Here is a 23,728-nt window from a genome sequence, read left to right on the forward strand (position 1 = left end):
TATTTCGATGATAAATTATCAAAAAATATATGCTTTTACTGATTTATTATTTTTGTTTTAATTCTGCTTTTTACGTATAATTATTTTTTATAAACTAATAATTAAATCCTATTAGGTAAAGTAGAAGAGGAAAAATTTATCTTATCTCGAAAGATATCACTGTACAACGTTAGATGGAAGCAATACACCAGACACCACTGGTGATGGTGATGTTGTCGTTGTTGTGTCCGCGTTACAACGGAAAGAGGGGTGCAGTAGCTTTTGATGCAGAGGCGGCGGTAGCAGGGGGGCAAAGGGGGCAATTGCCCCCCTGTCGGCAGCCTCTTGCCCCCCCCGTCGGCAAGAAATTCAGAGTTTCGTCGGCAAAAGTGTTCACCATTTCATAATGGTTGTAGAGAGTTGAGCATTATCGAATATGATTATTTAAAATCCACCTTAAAGTTAACGATCGAAATATCCAAGTAATGGTTGAAGTGTTTCGGCTACATTTGGCAAAATCAAGGGGGGGGGTAGGTCAATTATATGCCGTATTTTGCGGACAATTTTTGATAGACCAAACTAAGAACTGAATGCAATGGATGTCGAAGACATTAAGTTCGCAGATTTTCAGACATCTGATTCAAATGTCTTTCATTAAGCTTATAATTTGTACTGCTTTTGGCAATATAAACGACAAGGTAACAAGTGAATAAGATATTGACAAGGTGATATTCTCATTTTGCTAGCAATTTTTGATCGGTCGATTAAATTCAATGTGGTGAGTGCCGAAGATGTTAAATCCGCAGATTTTCAGACATTTGATTGAAATGTCGTTCACTTAGCTTGTAATTTGCATTAGATTTGGCAATATATCCGACAAGCGAATAAGATACCGCATTCTGCCGATAACTTTTGGGCGGCCCACTATGAACTAAATATGATGAATGTAGAAGAATATATCCACAGATTTTCAGACATTTGATTCAAAAGTCGTTTATCAAGCTTTTAAGTTGCACTATTTTTTGGCAATATAACCGACAAGATGACAGGTGTATAAAACAAAGACATGTCGCATTTTGTCAAAAAATTTGATCGGCTGACTAAGAATTCAATGCGAAGTGATGTCGACGAGTCCAAATTCTCAATCATTTTATTTAAATATCATAATGTTCATTTAGCATATAATTTTTACTATGTTGAATAGTCAATAATCTGGCAAATGAATACGACATCACATTTTTTTCCGACTAATCATTATCCTTCGGCTAAGATTTTATCATAGATTATGAAAAAAAAAATATTTTGATCGGGCACTTCGATTACCTGCCAGTGGAATTATTAGAGAAATTAAAGCTTTTATATTATTCATGAATAGAACGATAGAGTTGATTTCCATAATTCATAATTCAAATCCAAGTTCTAAAATTAATCATCATCTTATTCATATAATTGTTACTTCCTCGGTAACGAATTCATAAATTTATTTTATTCATTTCACTATGAGAATTGCCTGACTAAAATCTAGTTAATAATTAAACTAAATTAAAAAAAACACTGTTTTCTTTTGACACTCTTGCGAGTATGCATGCTAAGAAGAGTTATTTTGCTGTAACCAAATTATGTGAATTCATTATAAATCACTGGAGTAAGTAAATTGTATAATTGTAAATTAAATCCATTTAGCAATAAAATATCTGTTTTCTTTTGCAATCTAATTTATCATGCTACAATTATTACACTAAAGAAATATTACCGACTGCAGTTGACGACAAAAAAAATATTTTTGATATGGTAGCTTTTTAGCTACACTAAAAAAGGTATCCAAGTATGTACTGATTTTTTTAAATAAATTACTACCTAAATGCTTAAGACTCTGCATTCAATATTATGACTATGTAATCGGAGAATATATCATTTATATATACTTTTCTTTCAATTACTATTATCGACAAAAAAAGTATATAATTTCAGATGCTTCTAAATTTTTAATAGACTTTGAATAAAGATGTCTTGATAAAGAGAGGATTAAAATAGTTATTCTTAGAATATTCATAAATAACACATTAACTCCTTGATATACGAATTTACTTAATTTCCTAATTAGATGACTGATCTTATTTGGGACAATTATCGTTATATTAATGCCCAGAAAAATATAAGGGCATTTGTGGTAATGATGCGTTTTCAAGTGATTTTAGCTTTTTAAATTACTTAATAATTTCACTTAATTACAGATTTAAAATTTAAAATTAAATAATTCCATACGCGAGTTAGACTAGCCATTGTATGTGAATGGTTTAAAAAAAGCCCATGCATACAACTGAGGGGATAAAACTTACGTTTTGGTAGGAATATTAGCTTGTAATAACCTCAAATTAAGAAAGTACTTAAAAGTACATAGAATAGTCAGAAAGTGCATAAATAAAAATGAAGATAGGTGAATTCATGTTCAAGATCTAATTTTTTTTTCAAATAAAATGTATTGGTTTTTTTAAGCTTAAATGTATATAGAAAAATAAATACAAGGGGGATCTAGAGTTTAAGCAGTCCATTATTCATAAGAATATTTTTCATATCTTACATAAAATAATAATTTTGTACATATATTTACAAAATATTTTCTCCTGCCCTCTTAAAAAACAACATATTGTATCTTTTCTGCATTCTATATTGTTCGTGTCCGAACTATAGTAAATTTTTGTTGAATACGTGCACTTATTTTCCTCGGATTTGAAACACATCTTAATTCTTGCTGGTTGTTGTAATCCTCACTTAACAAATATTTTAGGTAGGGGACTAAGCAGAAAATTCGGTTTTTGAAGAAAACAACGAATATTTTTTATTTATTATTCTGTATTTCTAAAACAGTTACTTTTATAAAACTTTTTGTTTCAACATTCATTTTATATAGCTTCTGATATAAAATAGTAAGAGTATGCATTTGTCCATTTAGCACGACACGTCATGCTAGTACAATCCGTGTTTCTATATATATATATACTACAATGTAGAATGGAATATGACTATATTTTTCCTAAAATTAGATGGCAGAGAAATAAAATCTCAAGAGTCTGAGAAGAAACTGAGATCTCAAGAAACTGAGAACCTGTTTTTTTACAAATACTTTTATAAAGTTTTAACAAAAAAAAAAAAAAAAAAAAAAAAGAGCAGCATTTGAATAAAAAAGAATTAAATAATACTTGATTTTCTTTAATTAAATGTAAACTTAATTATTATGGGTTATTTTGAAGCCAAATTAAAGATATTGGGCTTGCCCCCCTGTCGGATTTCTCTTTTCGTTCAAAACATTCTCATTATTTTCCACCTATAAATGTATTATGTCATTTCTTGCACTAGTCAGAGCAAATTTCACTAGTGGAGAACTATATAAAGTTTATGCAAAGCTCATCATTACAGGCATTCAAAACTGCCCATCGCGAGGAAGGCTAAGTCGTGGGTACTGCAACAAGATAAAGAGCCTAATTCCTACATCGGTATCAAATTACTCGTCAAAGCATAACATTCTGGTAATTTCACAATTGTATTGCTACCCTGATTTCTGAACATATGGGAGTTTTCCCTAAGATGAAGAACTTGTCTGTACTATTCACTCTCACTACCACTTTCAAAGGAAAGGCACTTAAGGTTTCCACTTTTTAGTCCAGCCAGAACGGTCTGGGAGCCACGGTTACATTTGATTTCCACGCCTTGATTTGCCAGAGGATGTTCCCATGTACCATTGGTGCGCAGGTGGATACGCAATATTAAATTGAATTTAGATCTTTCATTTGAGTATAGTTCTTGGCAAGTAAGCGAAGAGCCAGTGACCGCTTCATTCTCACTGCCCACCTTGGCCAATCTATCAGCGACCTCATTGCCACTAACGTTTACGTGTGATGAGATCCATTGGAGGTGGACATCGTGGTTCTGAGAGATCTTCCTCAGTTTGCGCAGAATAAATACGCTGGTTTCATCGTTTGCAGCCACTAAGATGTATTATTTATTTTTTTATGACTATGTGAACGAGCATTAGAGAGATATGCTGCCAAAGAGAATGTTCTTTCAGATGCTGTTATTAATTGAATGAGATGCAGGATAACGGGAATTTTTGTTCCGCAGTGCTTTGGATGTCCTATGAACTCATTTGATTGAAACTTTTTTTATTCGTCTTATACGTATCTGAGAAATCATCATCTGCACAAGAAAATACTGAATCTAGTAAAATTCGCCAAAATCGAGTAGAATAGATACTTGCAAGAGAGTGTTAGTGAATACAATTGCTTATTTACCAACGAAGAGTCTACTTCCATTTTTATGACATATCTCTTACATTATGTAGTTTCACATAAAGTCTTTTAAAAGGCAAGTATAATTAGAAATGTAAAAAAATTAATTCTTTGTATGAAATCTTTATTTAAAACAAATATCCTGTTTTATGCTTTGATGACTTCGAATATTCCAGTCAATTTAACTACGGTTACAAAACGATGAATCATTTATAGAAGTGAAATAGGTGATGCAGGATTCAAGTCTTCCACAAATGATTATTTCGTAATAATGATGCATCATAAAAAATAATTGCATCGTCCGAAAAGATTTCTTGCAGACACCTCATTTCTTGATAAGAAAATAGCCTGTTTTACTGTATGTACTTATAATGTATGCTTATACATTGTACATACATGCTTATACAATGTATGCTTACCGATATAAACATCTTGTTTAGCGCAGTCTTTGTCCCACACGGTCACTTCGATCGTCTTCTTCGTCAGTTCTCCCGGCTCCATTTCAAACGCATATTGCTGTAAATAAAATCCATTCACTTTACTAGGAATAAATAAGAATCAATTGCACTTTTCTGTAAGCCCCCAAAATATTAAATGCTTAAAAATAAGTATTATACGCCAGACAACCCAAAAGTGAATTTTCTCAACAATTCCCTTTCATTGCAAATATCTTTATGTAGGTATTGGAGTATCATTCCTTTTGAAGCCAGGTATTTTGTTTGTTGATGCCTGTGCCAGATGATCGTAATTTAACGTGTTCACTTGTGAGATGATTTGTTATAGTTTGCTCGCGCACTTAATGGCGCTATTACACACATGGGTAGGGATTGCAATACCGGACCAAAATTTCAATACCGGTATTCGGTATTTTTTAAATCTTAATACCGGGATACCGGTTTTAATACCGGTATTAGAAATTTTAGAAAGAGAAAGAAAACAGATTCGTTTCTTTGTTTTATTTGCCAGTTTTGTTTGAGAGTGTAAATATCACAAAAAATAATTTGTAACTTATAAATTATAACAGTATATAATCACAAAAAAGTAAAGAAACATCTTATTTAGTTAAATCACAAAAAAGTGTAAATATCACTATTCAGTCTGTGGTACTATTACAAATTTTTGAAATGTGATCTTAAAAAACATAATGCATCAATTGTACTGTCATTAAGCCTGAAAAGAAATTTTGTGTAAAAATGACCAGCTGTCGAAAACGCTCTTTCGGCATCTACGCTAGTGGGTGGTACTGTTAGCAATGCGCGATATACTTTTTTCAAGTATTTACCTCTAAATCCCTCATCTTCAAATAAATCGATTTCCCGTCGGATGGTTTTGGATATAGCAGATTTCTGTATTGTATTTTGGTTCGTTGAAATTTTATTTATCGCTAATTCTAATTTTTGTTCAAGAGACAATTCTTTTTCACTATCGATAGTAGGGACATCATAATCTTCGATAAATGAACCGAATTCTTCCGAACGTGGATAGGTTTGTGGTTAAAAAATTTTAAGAAAATTTACTCTAAACTTAATCAGATTTGAATTGGTTATTTTCTTTTTTTCTTTTTCATTTTCATTTTTAAAGTCATTATAATTATGTAATTACCATAAGACATTTTCTATTTCGGTACGCCTTTTTTTTGTGCGATTTTTCAATGTAATATATAATTCTTCAGATAGTGATGTGTGCTGTTCTTTCAGTGACTGCAACATGAAATTTATTGTTGCATTAGCTGTTAATAAATTAAAATCTGTCCGACATAATGCCTCAATAGTCAGTTTTATTGGAAGTAGAGCTGATACAGTTCTGGATATTAAGTCGAATTCACTATCTGAAAAATTAATTTACAGGTTTAAGTCGATTATTGCTTTTTTGATTGGATTTCCCAGTTTCAAAAATCGTTCCATCATTAGGAGAAAACTGTTCCAACGGGTTTTAGAATCTAATATTAACATATATTCTTTTTAATTTCAGTTAGTATATATTTTAGTAATATCTCCTTTTTATAGGGGAACGTTTAAATATCTTAACAATTTTTCGAACTTTATAAATTATAGGAAGCAATTCTTGATAGGTTTATATTTCATCCTCATTAGCAATATCTTCTTCAACAATTACATTGTCATTATCATCATTGTCAATATCACTCTCACTCTTACTCTTTTCAAAGTTATAATCCGAAATTTCTATATCCACAGTATTTGTATTCTTCCGTTCTTTATTTTTTTGATATAACACATCTATTACTCCTAATTGAATTCCATGTGCATGGCACAACTGCTGATTTGCACCAACCAACTTTTTTCATAATTGTTGCTCCATCAGTCGTTATGGATACAAAATTTTCTTTCAAGGATAATCCATGTTTCGCTAATTTAGATTTAAGCAATTAATTAAGCCATTCATTAGCTAATTAATTTCGCCCGTTATGGAGACATAAAAACAAAAACGTATACTATTTTGCTATGTTCGCGATCCCTGAACAAATTTCCACTAAATACCGAAAAACCGGTATTTAAACTTGTGAATACCGGTATTACAAAATTGTCAAATGGCTCAAAATACCGGTATTCGGTATCCCGGTATACAGGTATTGCAATCCCTACACATGGGTAATGATAGTGAAGGAATAAAAATTTATTTTGAAAACATTCAAACGAACAATTTGTTATTGCTTCTAAATATGATCTTTTTTTAAAAGGAAAAGTCAAATAGGATGCTTTTTGCAAAGATTACAGGAATATATTTCATGATCGTCATTTAACTGTTAACTTGTGAGATTAATTTGTTATAGTCTGTCTCTCGCACTTAATGGCGATATTACATAGATGTGTAATGATAGTGAAGGAATAAAAATTTATTTTGAATAAAAACACATGAACAAATTTGTTATTGCTTCTATATATGATCTTTTCGTAAAAAAAGGCAAATACGATAGTTTTTGCAAAGAATACAAGAATTTTACTTCTAAAGTAGATTATCGACAAAAAAACTTTAAATACTGTTCTTTTCAATATTCTGAGATGACCACTTTTCGACGATTCTAACTCATTAAGGGGAGAGAAGCGGGAGGAGGAGCGCCTTTCCGGAATTCTTCGTCATTCTTTGACCTTGATTTTCGCCCTATTAGGTACTTTTTTGTTCACATCGTGTCGTTTCTCATTATATTATTTTAATTCAATCTGCGAGTAATCCGAGTTTATTTTATTGTTAAATGTAAACATCCCCTCCTTTCATCTTTCCTCTCACCCTTATTTTGACAAATTAAACCCATTCTAACGCATGCGCGAGGGTTTTAGAATTCGTTGTCAAACAATACTCTTCAGTTTAAATTCGTTTCGAAAGGAAAAATGTGCCTTCGATTCGAAAAGCTCGCTTTGAAAATGGAACAGTTTTTCATTTCGTCAGGACATTTTTTCTCTAGAAAAAAAAAAAAAAAAAAGCAAATAATTTAATTTATTTTTGAGAACGTTAAAATGTGTACATCTTACTTCGTTGTATTCTGGATTCAAAGTCTTCTTTTTCGTTGATGTTTTAAACCTCCGCCTCATAGCATCAGGTTTCAACTGACTGAAACAAATTTCATTATTAAATTCCAATAAATACAAGAACAATGAAAACACAAAGAGATTATATGAAATTGAACAAACGGCTTCTACCTACCAAAAGAGATGGACAATTGTTCAAAATTATTGTTTTTTTGCTTAATAAATTGTTTTAAAAAATGGGTCATTATTATTATTCAATCAATAATCTATTTGCAAGTTTTATCTTAAATTTTCCCCCGGGGGGGGGGTACCTCGAAATGAGGATGAGATGCTTCCGGTATGGTGGTTGGATCTCGCCAGCCTGGAGGATACACGAAAAGGTGGGGGGTCTGGCTCCTCCCATCGATGACGGGACGTACTTCCTTAGGGAAGGGTTGTACCGTGGCTGGTATTGGCCCTTAGGATTCAACCACAGTTCCCGCCAGTGTTGCTGTTGCGGCTGTCTGGTCATTCAGTATTTATTTTCCGTGAGCCTTCGGGCGGGTCGGTGAGTCAGTGATATGATATGACGTAGCAATCCCAAATTATTAAAAACGTCGACTGTGAAAATTCTTTAAGCCTGTATTACATTATGTACTGTCTTCTTTTCAGCTAGAAGGCTTTCCCAACACACGGCTGCATATATGTATAAGCTAGATTTATTATAAGGATTAAAATGATTATTTACTATGAGAATTATTATTAATTATTAGTTAAATAATTTAACTAATAATTAATAATAATTAACTAATAATAAATAATAATTAACTAATAATAAATAATAATTTTAATCCTTATAACAAATGAAATATAATGTATAGTTCATTTATTACAAGGATAGTGAAGAATATGGAATATTTTCAAACAATTTCAAAAGAAATTAAAGGAATCAGATAAAGCTTCAGTTAAGTTATCAGTAACGTTTAAAAAAATCATTGGTTGTAGAAGCCGCATTTTTTCCCCCTCAAAATTGCTTTTTACATTCTAAAAAGAACCTATGATCATTTTCATATTAAATATAAATCAAGAGCTTAAATAAATTTATATTTTAGGTATATAAAATCTACCAGGTTAGAAAATTGATGATTGATTTTAAAAATTTAATTTTTTTTTCCTTTGCTTGTTGGCTAAAGTGGTTTTTGTAATCAGCAATCTAAATTGTAATAAAGTGATCCAATACGATAATTATTTAAGTGAAAGCTGAAGTGTGAAATAAATTTTGCTGTAACAAAATATATGATGTTAATAAAACTTCCCAGAATACTGAATGTCAAATTTGAACTGGTGCCAAGATTCGATCCTCGATTTTATTAAGTGTTTGGGACCTTTAAACAAGCAAATTATATTTTAGTGATATAAATGCGGTGTAAAAATTCTAAGTTTGATTTAGTTATATTAACGTCCCGTTTTAAAACAACGCTAAGGCTATTTTAGAACAGACCAATAGTCATTTTGAATCGAGTCAGATGACGAGGACGACAACTGGGCTGGCACCCCCCTCTCCATACCACACCAGGGGCAGGACGTATTTCTCGGACGGACTTAACGTGCACCAGAATCGGTTACACGACGGTTCTTTGGTGGAATCGGGTCACGAACCTGAAACCCTCATGTTTCGAAGCCGAAACCGTACCACAAGGCCAACACGGCCTTGTAAAAATTCTAAGAGGAAACGCCACATGATTTTACAGTTAGAGAATAGATATTTCAATCAATATGTTATAATTGAAATATTTTAACCTTCCAGTGAGCATGAGTATGTGAGAGATATATACAAGAATTTCATTTTATATCTCTTTACTACAGGGTACAACTGAAACATGACTTTAGTATTCTTTCAAATTCTTTAAACAAGCTTTAGCCAACATTTGGAATTCGGGGCATTGGCATAATTCTGCGAATCTACTATTTGTACTTCAGAAATATGCGCGACCATAGACATAAGTTTATGCTGTCTTTTTTGTTTGTTGTGATTTTAAATAAATTGTTTTAAAAGCGATGCTACTGGAATTAATAGTTACGTTATTAATCTGACAAACAATAAAGAAGGAACTGTCTAAGAAAGCAGGCCAGTTCTCTTAGAGAAAAATACGTTGGGCGTTTAGTTTTAGTTACATTAAAGTCCCGTTTTTAAAGCAACACTAGGGCTATTTCGGTATGGACCTCGTAATTTTGAACAGCGGCCAGATGCCCCCCCTCTCCACATCACACTGGCAGGCGGACGGATTTAACGTGCACCAGACCCGCTTACAGAGGGCTCTTTGGTGGAATAGGGTCACGAACCTGAAACCCTCTGGATCAGAAGCCAAGACCTTACCGCCAGATCACCGAGGCCCATACGTTGAGTGAATAGCACCTTACTTTATTGCAAAGCGTGCTGAAACTGAAGTGCTGAAAAGAAAAATAGAACGAAGTTTTGAAGAAATGAACGAAGTGTTAGCAGATAAAAACAGCCCGACTGCATTAGGTTTACCTAAACACAACCTAATCTACTTTTATTAATTAACCTCTTAGAAAATTATATTTTATTATGGTGTATCTAGGAAATATATACGACCTTTCATGTTAGTATAGAGGGTGCAACAGAAGGAACGAAAGCGTTACACTTACTTTCTGTAGCTCTATTTTAAAGTAATTGACAAAGCATATTATATTCAGACGTCAAAATAGGACAGTTTGAATTAGTGGAGATATTCTCCGCAAGACAAGAGGCTACCATCTTGAATTAGAGGGAGAACCCAAAAAGCCATTATCAGTCTTCATAGATTGGAAATGAAATAAGAAAAAGAGAGGTAAAAAAAAGAAGACATTAAAAACAAATTTTTGGTGTCTAAAAAAATAAAGCTACATGATATTTTAGATTACGAGACGGCATGCAGGAAAATACAGAATGATACGATGCATAAAATGTTATATTTGGGTTTATATATTGTTTGCTGGTGTGAATTTGCAAATCAAAAAATATTTTGCATTAAATGTGACTAAAGAAATCAATAGTCCAGTGTGGAAAACCAGCGGTGTAATCTGCCACACGATTTTTTGTCATTTTTTTTTCTTTTTTAAATTATATCGAATAAGGGTTTAATTCCATTGTTTTGAAGTTGAAGCTTTTCATTTCAACATATTTTAATTTTAAAATGCTAAATTTGTCTTTTTTGAGTTTCATTCATTTAATTTGAGCATGAAAGGAATGAATTTCCCAGTAGACTGCATAATTTATAAAAATCAAAGCAGGAACATACACAAATTAGTGGTACACTTACACTTTTACAAAGGGATCGGGGAATCCGTTGTTCTCTCGGCTGGGCAACCTAACACAGCGGACGATGTTGACCACCAGGGCGTTATGCTCGTCCGAGTATAGAAGGGCAAGAAGGATCTGACCACGACTGTTCTCTTCTTCGGTATCGTCGGGCTGCAAAGGTAACAAGCAATTTATTTCCAGAGGAAATTATTGATTTTTAATTTCATAATTGCTGCAATTTTCCCCCAAAATTGAATTTTGCATTGAAACTTTACACTCACACAAAATCTCTTGACTGAAATCCCTTAAAAATGGAATTTACATGTTTAAATTTCTGAGGCAGTTTGAGCCTAAAATTTATCAGTACATTTTTAAAAAAAAGTGTCGAATTATTGACAGTTACCCTCGGTTTTTCTAGATATACATTGGCATAGCTCGGTTGTTGAGGTTTGAGTCTCTTCAAGGCAATTCGAATTTCCCCCATGGGTTCGTTGCAGTGCGTGTCTTCATCCATAACTGTCATCCTGAAAATTGACAGTAATGATTAAGTAAGAGAAATTTAATTTTTCTTATGAATTTTCAGGTTCATTACATATTATAAAGTCAAAACAAATGATCTGTAAGTCCCATTCCATTAGGGTGATACAATAAAAAGAATTTAAACCATCCCTCATCTGAAGTATAGTAGCATAATTTCATCTCAGCTTGGTTCATCTATTGTTTTTATTTCATCTTTCGAATTTATTCTCAATACAGAAGCGATGACACGTTTTTACAAAAATGTATTTAATAGCATTGCAACGGTTGTGAGTATAAATACAGTAAAAAAGGGTCAAATATTGTTGTGAAATATTTTTACAAATATTTTGAAAGTGGTACAGAAGTAGGTATCACTGAAAAACTCATTTCCCAAATTTTAAATGGGTTAATTTAATAGTGAGCTAATGTCTTGTTTTTTTTTTTTATTGGAAGAAAAGGATTCTTTCTAGAAAGAACATCTCATTGTGAAGAAACAATTAGGAAGATGCACTCTTATCGGCGCTGTCTTCAAAAATATGCCCGAAGAAAGAACCTGATAAGTTATATCATATTTAAAGAATTTATTCATTTTCATTATTCGCCGTCTTCAGCGGCCAGCTGCTTGCCTGCCATCTCCATATTTAAAACAATTGGCAAAACAAAACGCGAGTTATAAATCAGATATAACCACTGCATGTATTTCGTCTATTTTTATTTTTCACGAAGGTTAATGATACCTAAATGCTTTATCAATTGTCTCTCGCTCTTCATCAGAGTTGAATTTTGAAAGATACAGTACACTCCGCGTATCCGGCACGATGTGGCTTATGGGAAGTCCGGATAATAAAAAAGCCGGATAGGCCGGAATTCAATGAAATTATTTCTTTGCCCACCAATACCGAAAGACAAAGTTTTTCATACAAAACCTTACTGTTATAATACGTGTTTTCTAACTTCTTATTGAGTATTAAACCCTCCATTTATCTCAAGCCACGTAAAATGTGAATGCGGTCGCGACTCGGTGAATCATAAAAGCAGTTACCGGTAAAATGCCAAGTTAAAATAGAAGGCTTTGTACTGGTAATTTATATATGTTTATATGCTGCACTGCTCGTTTCAAAAATTTATTAGAGAAAAAATATGTTAAAAGATATAAACTGCTCACATTTTAACATAAATTTTGTAATTTTTAACTTAGGTGCCGGAAACATAAACAAAACATTAACGTAAATAGTAGGCCTAATTCTAAAGAACATTGAGTCAAACTGATTTTATATTTCATTGATAAATCACTGCACAGATATTAAAAGGTAACCCTAAGATATGAGTCAAAACTTGCAGCTTTTAGTTTTTGAAAAAGTCCTTAATGGATGACTGTTTTTGCATTTAAGCCCGCTTCCAATGCCTTGGCAATGTTACCAAGTATACTGTATGTCAAAAACGTTTCACCAATGAGCATATTCTGCGGCAGAAAATCTTGTCAGAGTTCGCCAGTTATAAGCACTAAATAAAATATCTAAGTTACCGATTCAGCCCACTTTTATTTCATATGAAACATCAAGATCCCTTAATATGCCGTCAAGGTTCATCTGCAGTTTTTATATCCATTTTCCTGAGATATAGCAAAATAATTCAGAGTCCGCAACCTCGACAGCTTTGAGGGATTTTGTCAAATTTCATCGCCAAATAATTTCATCACTTCGGAAGCCAGAATGTTGGTTTGCTATGCTTCCGAATACCTGTTGTATCATTATAAATGATACAGCAGGTAATTATGTACAAACATAAAGGGAAATAATGTAAAATATTAAATAAAAATGTTTCTATTGAAGATTTTAAAATTCAGGCCTCAAGATGTATTGAATCAGCACTACGACTATTTTTGTTGATGGCTGTAAATGCGATAGAAATTTCCTATTAGGTTGGAGGTAAAACGGATTGAAAAAAGTATTCAGAAATTAATGGTGTTGTAACTGAAAGTATTTAAATTCTAAAATTGCGATAAATGCAAGAATCTGTGATCACGCGTAAAATTTAGATTCCTTAATAGAAAACTACTTATTTCAAGACCTAGAATAGGTAGATTGTCTGTCAGATGTAGATTGTACAAATGATTTTGGTAAATTATTAGCTTAAAATATTACTATTCATTTTCGAGAGCACTTAAAAAACATTATATGGATATTAAAGCCGTAAACTTGAGTTGATATTGCACTTAAAATTAAAAAAAAATACTCTTAAAAATTCATGAGAATTTCCTGAAATAATCCTTTAGTTGAAAAAACATTGAATAACATAGAATGTTATTATTTAGGTTTGCATATATTTAGATTATCTGCAGATTTTTATAATAAGAAAAATAATTCGATAAAAATAGATAATAATTCTATAAATAGATAATAATAATTCTATAAATAGATAATAATAATTCTATAAATAGATAATAATAATTAGATAAATAGATTACATAATAATTCGATAGAGTTCCTCGTTTATGTGTGAAAATATGATCCGAATACTACTTACTTGAGCGTACGTTTCGCAATGTCGTAGTCGGAAATTCCATAGAAACTGAGAGCTTCATTAAATTCTGGATTTAAGGTTTTGTGCACCGTCCTGGTCCTCAACTTGTCCATCTGTCGGAAATGTCAGAAGTTTTACGATAATTCATTTTATATCTCTCAAAAAAGCAAGCTGTAGTGGGAAAGATACTAAACCTATCTGAAGCCGCTTCCCAACAACCTGTGCGTCTGCAGACATGGCACACTTTCCCGTGTTTCTCCTCTCTTGCGCTTTTCCGGGGTTCTTTCATTCCGAAAAACCGAAACAAATCTCGAAAAACCGCAACAGGGGGAAAACAGGAAAGTGTGCCATGTCTGCAGACGCACAGGTCGTTGGAAAGCACCTTTAGGCTATTCTTATTTCAAATTAAAAACACGTGGTATCTATATCTTTAAGTTTTTTTTTAAATATTTGTTTTACTTTTAATTTCAAAATTTTGCAAAACAGCTCTTTCTTCAATAATATGATTGTTGAAGATAATTCGGGCTTTTTCCGATTTTTCTTAATACATCCATCTTTAGTGAGTTTTATCACAATTAAATAAAAGAAAAGCAATGATCAAAGATACTAATTTACAATTATTAAAAGAATGTATTTATTTTTATTTGAAATGATTGAGCTATTGTTACAATACGAGATATTAAAAAAAAAAGAGAGAGAGATAGAGAGAGAGAGAGAAAACGCCAATGTTATTTTTATCGAATATTTCCTCTATTTTTAATTCCACCAGACCACTTGGCGGATTTTTGAATTCCAAAGAGCGTATTAGATTAAACCTTTCTCGCCTTCTGTAGAAGTAAGGACAAAAGATGCTGGCCAAGGTGTCGTCCTCGTCAGAGTTCAGAAGCACATCCCCAAAACGTTTTTCTTATAATTGTAAAGTCTTTTTACTAATGTCTTTTTACTTAAGTCTTTCTTACTAATTGAGCCTACGTCATGCATCAAAAATTGACATTCTTATGGCAGCCAGTTACTTTTTCGTTTATTAAGCACAGAAAATTAAATATTATTACAGAAATAGTTTCCACATTTCAGACCTCTTTGAGTCCCTAAAATGAATTTCTAGAGTTATGCTTGTTTTTTAATCCAAAAACGAAATAAGCTAGAGAAATGAAATATGGTACATTGCGTCTCCTCATTTTTAGATTTTTTTTTTTTTTTCAAATTCTGGATGAAATTCTCCTATGGGACATTTGTATGTTCATTTGTTTTCATCCGTGTGAATACGATAAATCAAAAACGTAATTAGTTTTATGGATGAAATTATGTATACAGATTTATCAACAGAATTGGTGACTGGATCTGATCCAACAAAGGATCTGTAATTGAGAAATGTAAAAGTAAACAAAACTCAATGGCACGACAGCCCATGTTGTCTAAGGCCTACAGTGCCCATTTCTGCTTTCTTGACCTAGGGCCCTGAGGTGCAAGGCATATGTCCCTGTTAGGAGGTCAGCCTAACGCGGAACCCCCAGTGTTTAGTTCCAAGCATCTTGGTCCTCTGTTTATCGACCCACTGAAAGGAAGAAAGACTGAGTCGACCTTCCCAGTCCGAGGATCGAATTTCGGATCTGTTAGTTGGGAATGCGAAGAGCTACCACTACGCCACCGGGTTTTCTAAGTGGGAAATGTAACAAATGAAATTTGGAATTGTCATCAGTACTGTAAATCTGCACCGCCCCATCCGCGGAATTCTAAAATCCACACTTCGTTTTCTTCACTATACTAGGTCCCTCCCGGGAGGCACCTCAAAATGAGAATGAGAAGCTTTCGGCATGGTGGTTGATTTTCACCAACCTGGAGATTAGACGAAAAGGTGGGAGTCTGGTTCCTCTTATCGATGACAGGACGTACTTCTTCCTTAGGGAAGGGTTGTACCGTGGCCGGTTATGGTCCTTAGGACTCAACCACAGTTCCCAACAGTGTTGCTATTGCGGCGGTTTAGTCATTCAGTTATTTTATCCGTGTGCCTTCGGGCGGGTCGGAGAATCAGTAATATGGCTTCCTTATACTACGAAGCACAAGATGGGCCATAATGTCTCGGTAAGCGAGGGTGCCCTATTTGATGTTTCCTAGGAAGCCCGTTGAATACGATTATTTTGGATTCTAACCATCAGATATTCGTTTAATAACAAAAACGTTAACTATGAACAGTATAAATAAAAATATTTAAAATACAGATATGAACATTTTAGATATAAAGAATTAAATAAATAATAAGACGAAGCAAACGTCCTTACTTTGCTTTGAACAGGAAGCAATTGCAAGCGTACAAAAGGATCGGCCAATCCGTTGATGTCAGTGGGTCGCAAACCCTAAATAAGACACAAAATATTTCAACTTTTTCATTCTCGCACATAGAAAGAAGAAAAGTATTTAATTACTTTTAGAAACTGAGATCCGCTTCAAACTCTCGAGAGTAGACAGTCTGGTTTTTCTTCCTCTTTTTTGCGCAGAACCAGATATCATTTCATTCGTTGAGTCAGTTCTCGTGAGGCTGGCAAATGTGAAGCCATTTTGCAATGAGACCGCAGGCATTCATCATTGCATATGCGGTGACAGGCTGCAGGGTGAGGAAGTCGAATTGCTATAACCCAAATTCACGCAAACGGGAGATTCACAATTTCCGAACTTGCATCAGAATTTTTTTACATTCCAACAGATTTGCATAAAATTTATTAGGACCTATACAGTATGCGCCAAAATCAATCGGCCACAACAAATCCTGTCGATACTGCTACGTTCAGTGGTGGCGGGGTGGTCGGCTGTACGCAAGAAGAAGTATGCGCCAAAATATACAGTATTGAAACTAGCGCATCCCAAACACATGATTGCGTTTGTCGACGAGGCATGGCTCCAATGACATGTGTTCGTAGTAATGAAAAGGAATTTGTGTTGTGTAGTTGTTGTTGGAAATGGGTCTCTCGACGGAGGAAAAAATATTTGTAATTGAGCATTATTTCTGCTCATACGGAAGCAGTCTTAAAGGTGGACAAAGATTGAAAAAGGCGACAGAACAATTCCAAGAGAAGTTTAATAAAACGGTTTAATAAGTGATCGAACCATATATTCAGGAGTTGAGAAGGTTCTGTCGTTCAAGGAACATTCCGATGAATAGACAGTGGTATCAACAAGACGGAGCGACCAGCCATACTGCGAAAGCATCTTTAACCAAGCTGCAGGAAATCTTTCCAGGACGAATCATTTCACGCGGTACTGACTTCCCATACCCGTCCCATTCCCCCGATCTTACACCACCTGATGCCTGTTAAAATAAATTGTTTTTTTTCCACTATAATACCAGTTTACACTTCAGCAGTTAAGATGTAGAGTTTCCCGATTAACGCTGCCGATTTGATTTCTTCAAATTACCAAATTACCAAAATACGCAAGAATGGAAAGACGAGATGATTGCTGAAGGATCTGCCTGCTTTAAAGGTCTGAACAAATCATGCTACATGGACAAAATAGATAAAAATATATTGTTGAGTTGAAATGAATGTCTAAACCTCAAGGGAGACTGTGATGAAAAATAAATAATATTTATCCTAAAAAAACTATATTGTCTTGCATTTTGCAAGGATTTTTAGATTAAACCTCATAGGAGCGATTTGCCGATTTGGATTGTGTCAATTCTGTAAAATATTAAGAGTTGGGTTAGTTAACCAACTTAACCATGTAAATATTGCTCGTGGAACTATTTTTTAAAAGATAAAAAATTGCTAAGTTGAACAAAATTAATCAAATATTTTAACAAAAAAAATGGCAGTACTTATGTTATTTTAAATAAAATAACATTTATTATTACATTCTCAAAGAGGAAACTTGTTTAACAATAATTTTATAAAAATAGTACTAGTAATGATTTTATTGAAAAAATAAGATTAGGTGAAATTTTTATTGGGTGTTTACTGATCGGAAATAGCATTGAAAGCAACTATAATCATAAGCAGTCCTCATAAATCGGAATAAGTCAAAGCAAATTTTAAAAAAGCACCAGAAACATCAACTTCTGGCTAAACAAATACATTCTATCATATGAAAGAAAATAAAGTTAGAAGAAGAAATGGTGTAGTGTATAAAATGCCATTTTTAGGTTCGTAAACTATGTGCTGATATTAATTTTATAGTCAAAAGATCTTTTCCTTTAACTGCGAGAAATTTTTGATCCCATTTGAGAAAACAAATTATCAGTGATTGGATCAATTTTTGATCCAATTTGAGATCCAATTTTAGACAGATGGAAAAAAAATTTATACTATTTTTATTATTCTAAAGTGCAATTTTGAAATAAATTGTTTTAAAAATAAATAAACTGTTTTAAATAATGACACCTTTCGATTAAAATTTTTGCAAACAAGCACAAATAATTTGAGAGCTCTACCTGCGAATCGACTGAGTGAATGCAATGATTTTCAAGATGATGAACTACTGTTGTTTTTCTCATGAAATATTCTGCCTCCTCTTCTTGTATTGAAATACTTAAAAGCCCCTTCTTAAATAGAACATTTATGGCAGAGCAGCAATTACCAAGCCACTTGTTACAGACGTTAATGGTAAATGTAGTCTACAGTCACACTCACAAAACCTGGTTTGATAAGTAGAAGAAAGTAATTTGGACGAATTTCCCTACAGCAGGAGAGGTGCACGCTTGGAAGATACCTGCACAAGCCTATGATCGAGATTGTTTCCTTCCAACTGTCAAGAATGGAGGTGGATCTAACATGATACGGGGATCCATGTCGTGGTTTTCTGCTGAAACAATCATAATCCTGAAAGGAAGGATCACTGGGGAGAAGTATAGAGAAATTTTAGCTGACTAGGTCCATCCTATGATGCAAACGTTGTTTCCTGCAAAAGATGGAATTTTCCAGGAAGATAATGCGCCTATCCATACATTGATATTTGTCCAATCATGGTTTGATGAGCACGAGGATGAAATTAAACATCTGCCTTGGCTCTCACAGTTACCCGACCTCAATATAACTGAACCTTTATGATCTATTTTAGAGCGTTCAATGCAGAATCGATATCCTCCACCGGCATCTCTCCCAGAACTTTCACAATATCTCCAGGAAGAATGGTACAATATTCCTCTAAACACTATTCAACACTTGAATGAATAGATTCCTAAGTGAATCCGAGATGATTAAGTGCCAAAGGCGGTATTACACCATACTGATTAGGGATTTGCTATAAATCTAAGCTGTTTCCATTATTTTGATAACAACTTGTATCTCGTAAATATCCGTTTTTAAAATGACTTTCATTTTCCCCTAATTAATTATTCTTCATATATAGGCTGTGTTAATGTGTTCACATTTCACATGATATATCATTTAAAAAAATGTATTACTTGCTGCAATTTTACTGTTTCATCCTGTATTAGGCTATAAAAAAGGTAATGAAATATCTTACTTTTGCTCTGTAGACTGTGCAGTGGAGAACTTGGTTGTGTGCGTCGAATAGTAAGCTAAACTCCAGTGTGCCTAAATAAAAACAAGATAAATCAATGAAAAATGGCTGAAGAAATAAGACAGAAGCTTCATGTCACTTTATTTCAAAATAATGGCATTAACATGTCGTTTTCCTCTTTGGTAGTTAGTTTTCAGAATGCAGTTGAAATTTATAAAAAAGTATATTTTTTCCAAGTTGTATTAATATATCGTTCTGGTCAATATGATCTGATATAGTGTCTTTTAACTTCCACTGTAAATAACTAATTCAACCAGATTTTTACAGCAAGGCCATCAAAAAGCGAGTTCAACAAAATCCGAGGGTTCCCTTGAGAAAGAGCGCTCGTGAAATGGGAATCGGTGCAGCGAATGGCAAAAACAGAGTTTAGACTGAACCTTTCAAGTTACAAAAAGTTCATATTCTGACTGAAAAAAACAAACTCGTGTAGCTCGATGCCGAAAACTTTTGAGACGGGTAGCAAGTCAGCGCTGAGAAAGGTTCCTTTTCACTAATGAGAGGCTCTTTGCCGTCCAACAAACTCGTAACTCCTAGAACTATCAGATCTAGTCTGTAGAAGCACCAAGCACTTCATCAATTGTTGAATAGCACCAACATCCAAAGTCGGTCATGAACTGGGACGAATTTGCGCAAGTGACAAAACATCTCTGGTTTTTGTGGATGAGAGTATTAAAAAAAGTCAAAAATTGTACTAGTGGGACATTCTAGAAGGTGTTGTATTCCCGTGGGCCCAAAAGTGCCTCGATGATGTAAACTGGCGTTTCGACAAGACTCCGCACCAGCTCATAAGGCCAAAAAGCCACATGATTGGAGGTGCAAGGCGTATTTTCCGAAAGTCCTATCATTTGTATATTGGACACACTACTCGCCGAATCTCAATCCCATGGATTACAGTGTTTGGTCCATTTTGGATTCTAGGGCTTGCACTAAATCACACAAAAGTTTGGACTCTTTAAAACAATCGCTTCGACAGGAACGGAATAGATTAAAGGTAAAAGGCTTGCGGCCCGTTGCTGAAATTCTAAATAAGCTTTTGCATATCTACGTTATTATTATTTGTAATATTTAATTAATTTATTTTTAATAAAGTTATATTAAATATTATTTGTCCGAGTTTTTTTGCCACACCCTGTATACGAAAATGTTAAATAGCCGACCATTTGGTACGTTCAGCAGTCAATGAAAAGTGCATGTCATATAAACATCTAAATAGAGAATTTAAACATTGTCATTATGTGACAGTAAAATTTTGTTTATTCTAAATGTTCTTATTCATACTGGCAAGGAACTCAAGTGAAAACAAGGAAGGTATGCGAGCTGTAAGTGATCTAACGTAAAGTCCTCAATGGAACATGTGATAAATTCACTTTGCAGAACCTGGATCTATTTCTTCTCAAACAAAACATTATTGTGTGTAGTATTATCAAAAATAATAAATAAATATGAAAACGAACCAGAACATCCTAATTAAATAAAAAGCCAGCAGATACATAGCTCATTTTTTTTATTTTACAAATGATATAATACTATGAATTGCATTCCAAGCAAGTACGTCATTTTATCAAGCACAGCGTATCATAAATCGATTAATAACAGGCCATTTAGAAACCCAAATATGATATTGGGTTACAACTAATATCATGCCTGGATTATCGCAATATACAATTGTAACACACTATTAATAAAGAAGATGTGGATCTCTTGATCCGCTTTTGAATACATACACTTATAAAATGAAAAAAAAAATCGCCGAATTAAGTTAATGTTTTATAATAATTTCTCTGATAGTTTTACTTGCAATGTATACATTTTCTGAACATTAGTAAATTGCAAATGGATTAAAAACAAACTGATCAAAAGTGGGATGTTGTTAGAAGAATTAAACAAATAATAATAATTTTAAAAAATCCAAGCAAAATAACGAGTTTCGTTCTCTATCTCTCTCTCTATATATAATGTTAACGTATGTGCACAGAAATCGCACTTATTATTTATTAGTGAATGGCAACAATCAAATATAAACAAATAAGAATCCAGAAATTAAATAAGTTCAATCATAGCCAAATAGATAATCGCTATAGAAACTGATGACTATAAAATATTATTTCACAAAAATGGCTTTTATATTATTTTAAAACTAAAAAATTCATCTTTTTATTGATATCAATTTCATTTCCGTACAATTTTGTCTTTACTTTAAGTAACATCTTTAATTTATCTCAACTTTAAATGCAAAACAGAATCTGTAGTTGATAAGTTACTGGCTTATGCTGCTCGTAAAACGAGATTTACCAGAATCCTTTAAATAATTTAGAATTTTAGTTAGTTAGTTATATTAACGTCCAATTTTAAAGCAACACTATGCCTACTTTGGGACGGTTCCCGTCATTTTGAATCGCGGTCAGTTGATGAGGACGACACCTGAGCTACCATTCCCTTCTCTACACCACACCATACCAATGGGAGGACGTTTGGCGCTGACGGATGTAGCGTGCACCAGACCCGCTTACACGACGGTTCTTCGGTGATATCGAAACTTGAACCTCTCTTGTTCTGGAGACGAGACCTTACCACCAGGCAACCGCAGTCTCTGAAATTTTCTGATCTAGCGGCAAAATAACCGATTAGCTGTTTATTTAAATTTTTGTAAACAATTTAGACTATTGAAACACGCTGAAAAGATTCTATTGTTAGGGTGCCGAACTGAATCAATCTAACAAACGAACTGAATACGTCTAGAACTAGTTTTTTGCTGTACATGAAGAAATATATCAGTTTGTTTGCCTTCCACGGCAATCATTCTTATTTGGTCTCACAAGTTTTCTCTTTTTGCGTGCAGTTATTGAAATCAAGTGATACGTTATACTATTGAACTTCGTACTATTTTTTAATACTCTTCAATTATCTGTCATGAATTTTCCAAAAAAACATTTATGTTTTATGCAAGAAACACAGAATATTTTATGAAGCTAAGTGTAGAAATATAAAGCCTTCAATGGCTGTGGAACTTGCATGTTGAAAATTCTTCAAATGCCTAGCACTTCTTCGGGACGCGATCACCTATTGTTAAGACGTGGGCTGCAAGACGGGAGGGCTCTCGATTCGAAACCTGAGTGTTTAAATCAACACTAATGTTATTTAGGAAGGACTTCGCAATTTTAAATGCCGATCAGATGAAGAGGACGACACCTGAGCTGGAACCCGCCTCACCAAATCTTCCGTACCACTACGGAGGGAGGACATTTGGCCCCGACGGATTTAATGTTCGCCAGACCCGTTTGCACGACGGTTTGTCGATGGAATCGGATCTCAAACCTCACGAGACCTTATCAACAGGCCACTGCGGCCTTTTAAAGAAAATTATAAAATCCACTTTTCGGTTAACTACCCGTAATTATACTATTTGACAAAACATCAAAGTAAAAGCATCAACTGTGGAGGGCAAGAGCATCTATACTACATATTTTATACTATGAAGAAATTCAAATTCATCCACCGCAGCACCGAGTAGTGTGTTTTCGTTAATGTTTGTTAAAATTAAGTTTTAAAAATTGCTTTCTTTGGACATTAATTCTGAAATCGGATAGGCCGTGGCGGCCTGGTGGTAAAGTCTCGGTTTCGGAACCGGAGGGCTTCGGGTTCGTGACTCGTTTCCACCGAAGAACCGTCGTGTAAGCGGGTCAGATTCCCTTTAAATCTGTCCGGACTAAACTTCCTCCCGCTAGTGTAGAGAGGAGGTGTCAGCTCAGGTGTCGTCTTTGTCATCTGACCGCGGCACAAAATTACGAGGTCCGTCCCAATATAGCCCTAGTGCTACTTTAAAACGGGACGTTAATATATCTAAACTAAACTAAAACCGAAATCAGATTTTTATTTCCACTTTCATTTTGTAGTACGTACACTTTTTAATCTAACCCACAGAAATGAGTAGAACATTGATTCAGTTGAATCCATTTTTTTTCCAGACGCATTAAATAACAAGGTGAAATAAAAAAAATGAAATCCATATTCAAACTTTAATAGGGTTAATCTGGGCGAACAAGCTGGTCGCCCAAGGTGATTAATATAGTCGGAAAATTGCTGGGTCAAAGACAAAACGATTTTGTTAAGAGTAATGTAATCTCATATTATATCATTCA

General features: G+C 33.7%; 1 protein-coding gene across 2 annotated transcripts in view; it reads right to left on the reverse strand.

Moving 5' to 3' along the window:
• The window catches only part of LOC129975080 (rabphilin-3A-like), a 107,194-nt gene that overhangs the window by 3,835 nt on the left and 79,631 nt on the right, over positions 1 to 23,728 (reverse strand). For both annotated transcript variants that reach the window (XM_056087983.1, XM_056087984.1), the window contains exons 12-18: positions 19,533 to 19,603; positions 16,355 to 16,429; positions 14,079 to 14,188; positions 11,437 to 11,557; positions 11,053 to 11,204; positions 7,754 to 7,832; positions 4,685 to 4,781 (exon numbers count right to left, since the gene is read on the reverse strand). In XM_056087983.1, coding sequence (XP_055943958.1) covers positions 4,685 to 4,781; positions 7,754 to 7,832; positions 11,053 to 11,204; positions 11,437 to 11,557; positions 14,079 to 14,188; positions 16,355 to 16,429; positions 19,533 to 19,603 — 705 coding nt within the window. The remainder of the gene's footprint in view (positions 1 to 4,684; positions 4,782 to 7,753; positions 7,833 to 11,052; positions 11,205 to 11,436; positions 11,558 to 14,078; positions 14,189 to 16,354; positions 16,430 to 19,532; positions 19,604 to 23,728) is intronic.

This window comes from Argiope bruennichi, chromosome 7 (genome assembly GCF_947563725.1).
Source record: "Argiope bruennichi chromosome 7, qqArgBrue1.1, whole genome shotgun sequence".
NCBI lineage: Eukaryota > Metazoa > Arthropoda > Arachnida > Araneae > Araneidae > Argiope > Argiope bruennichi.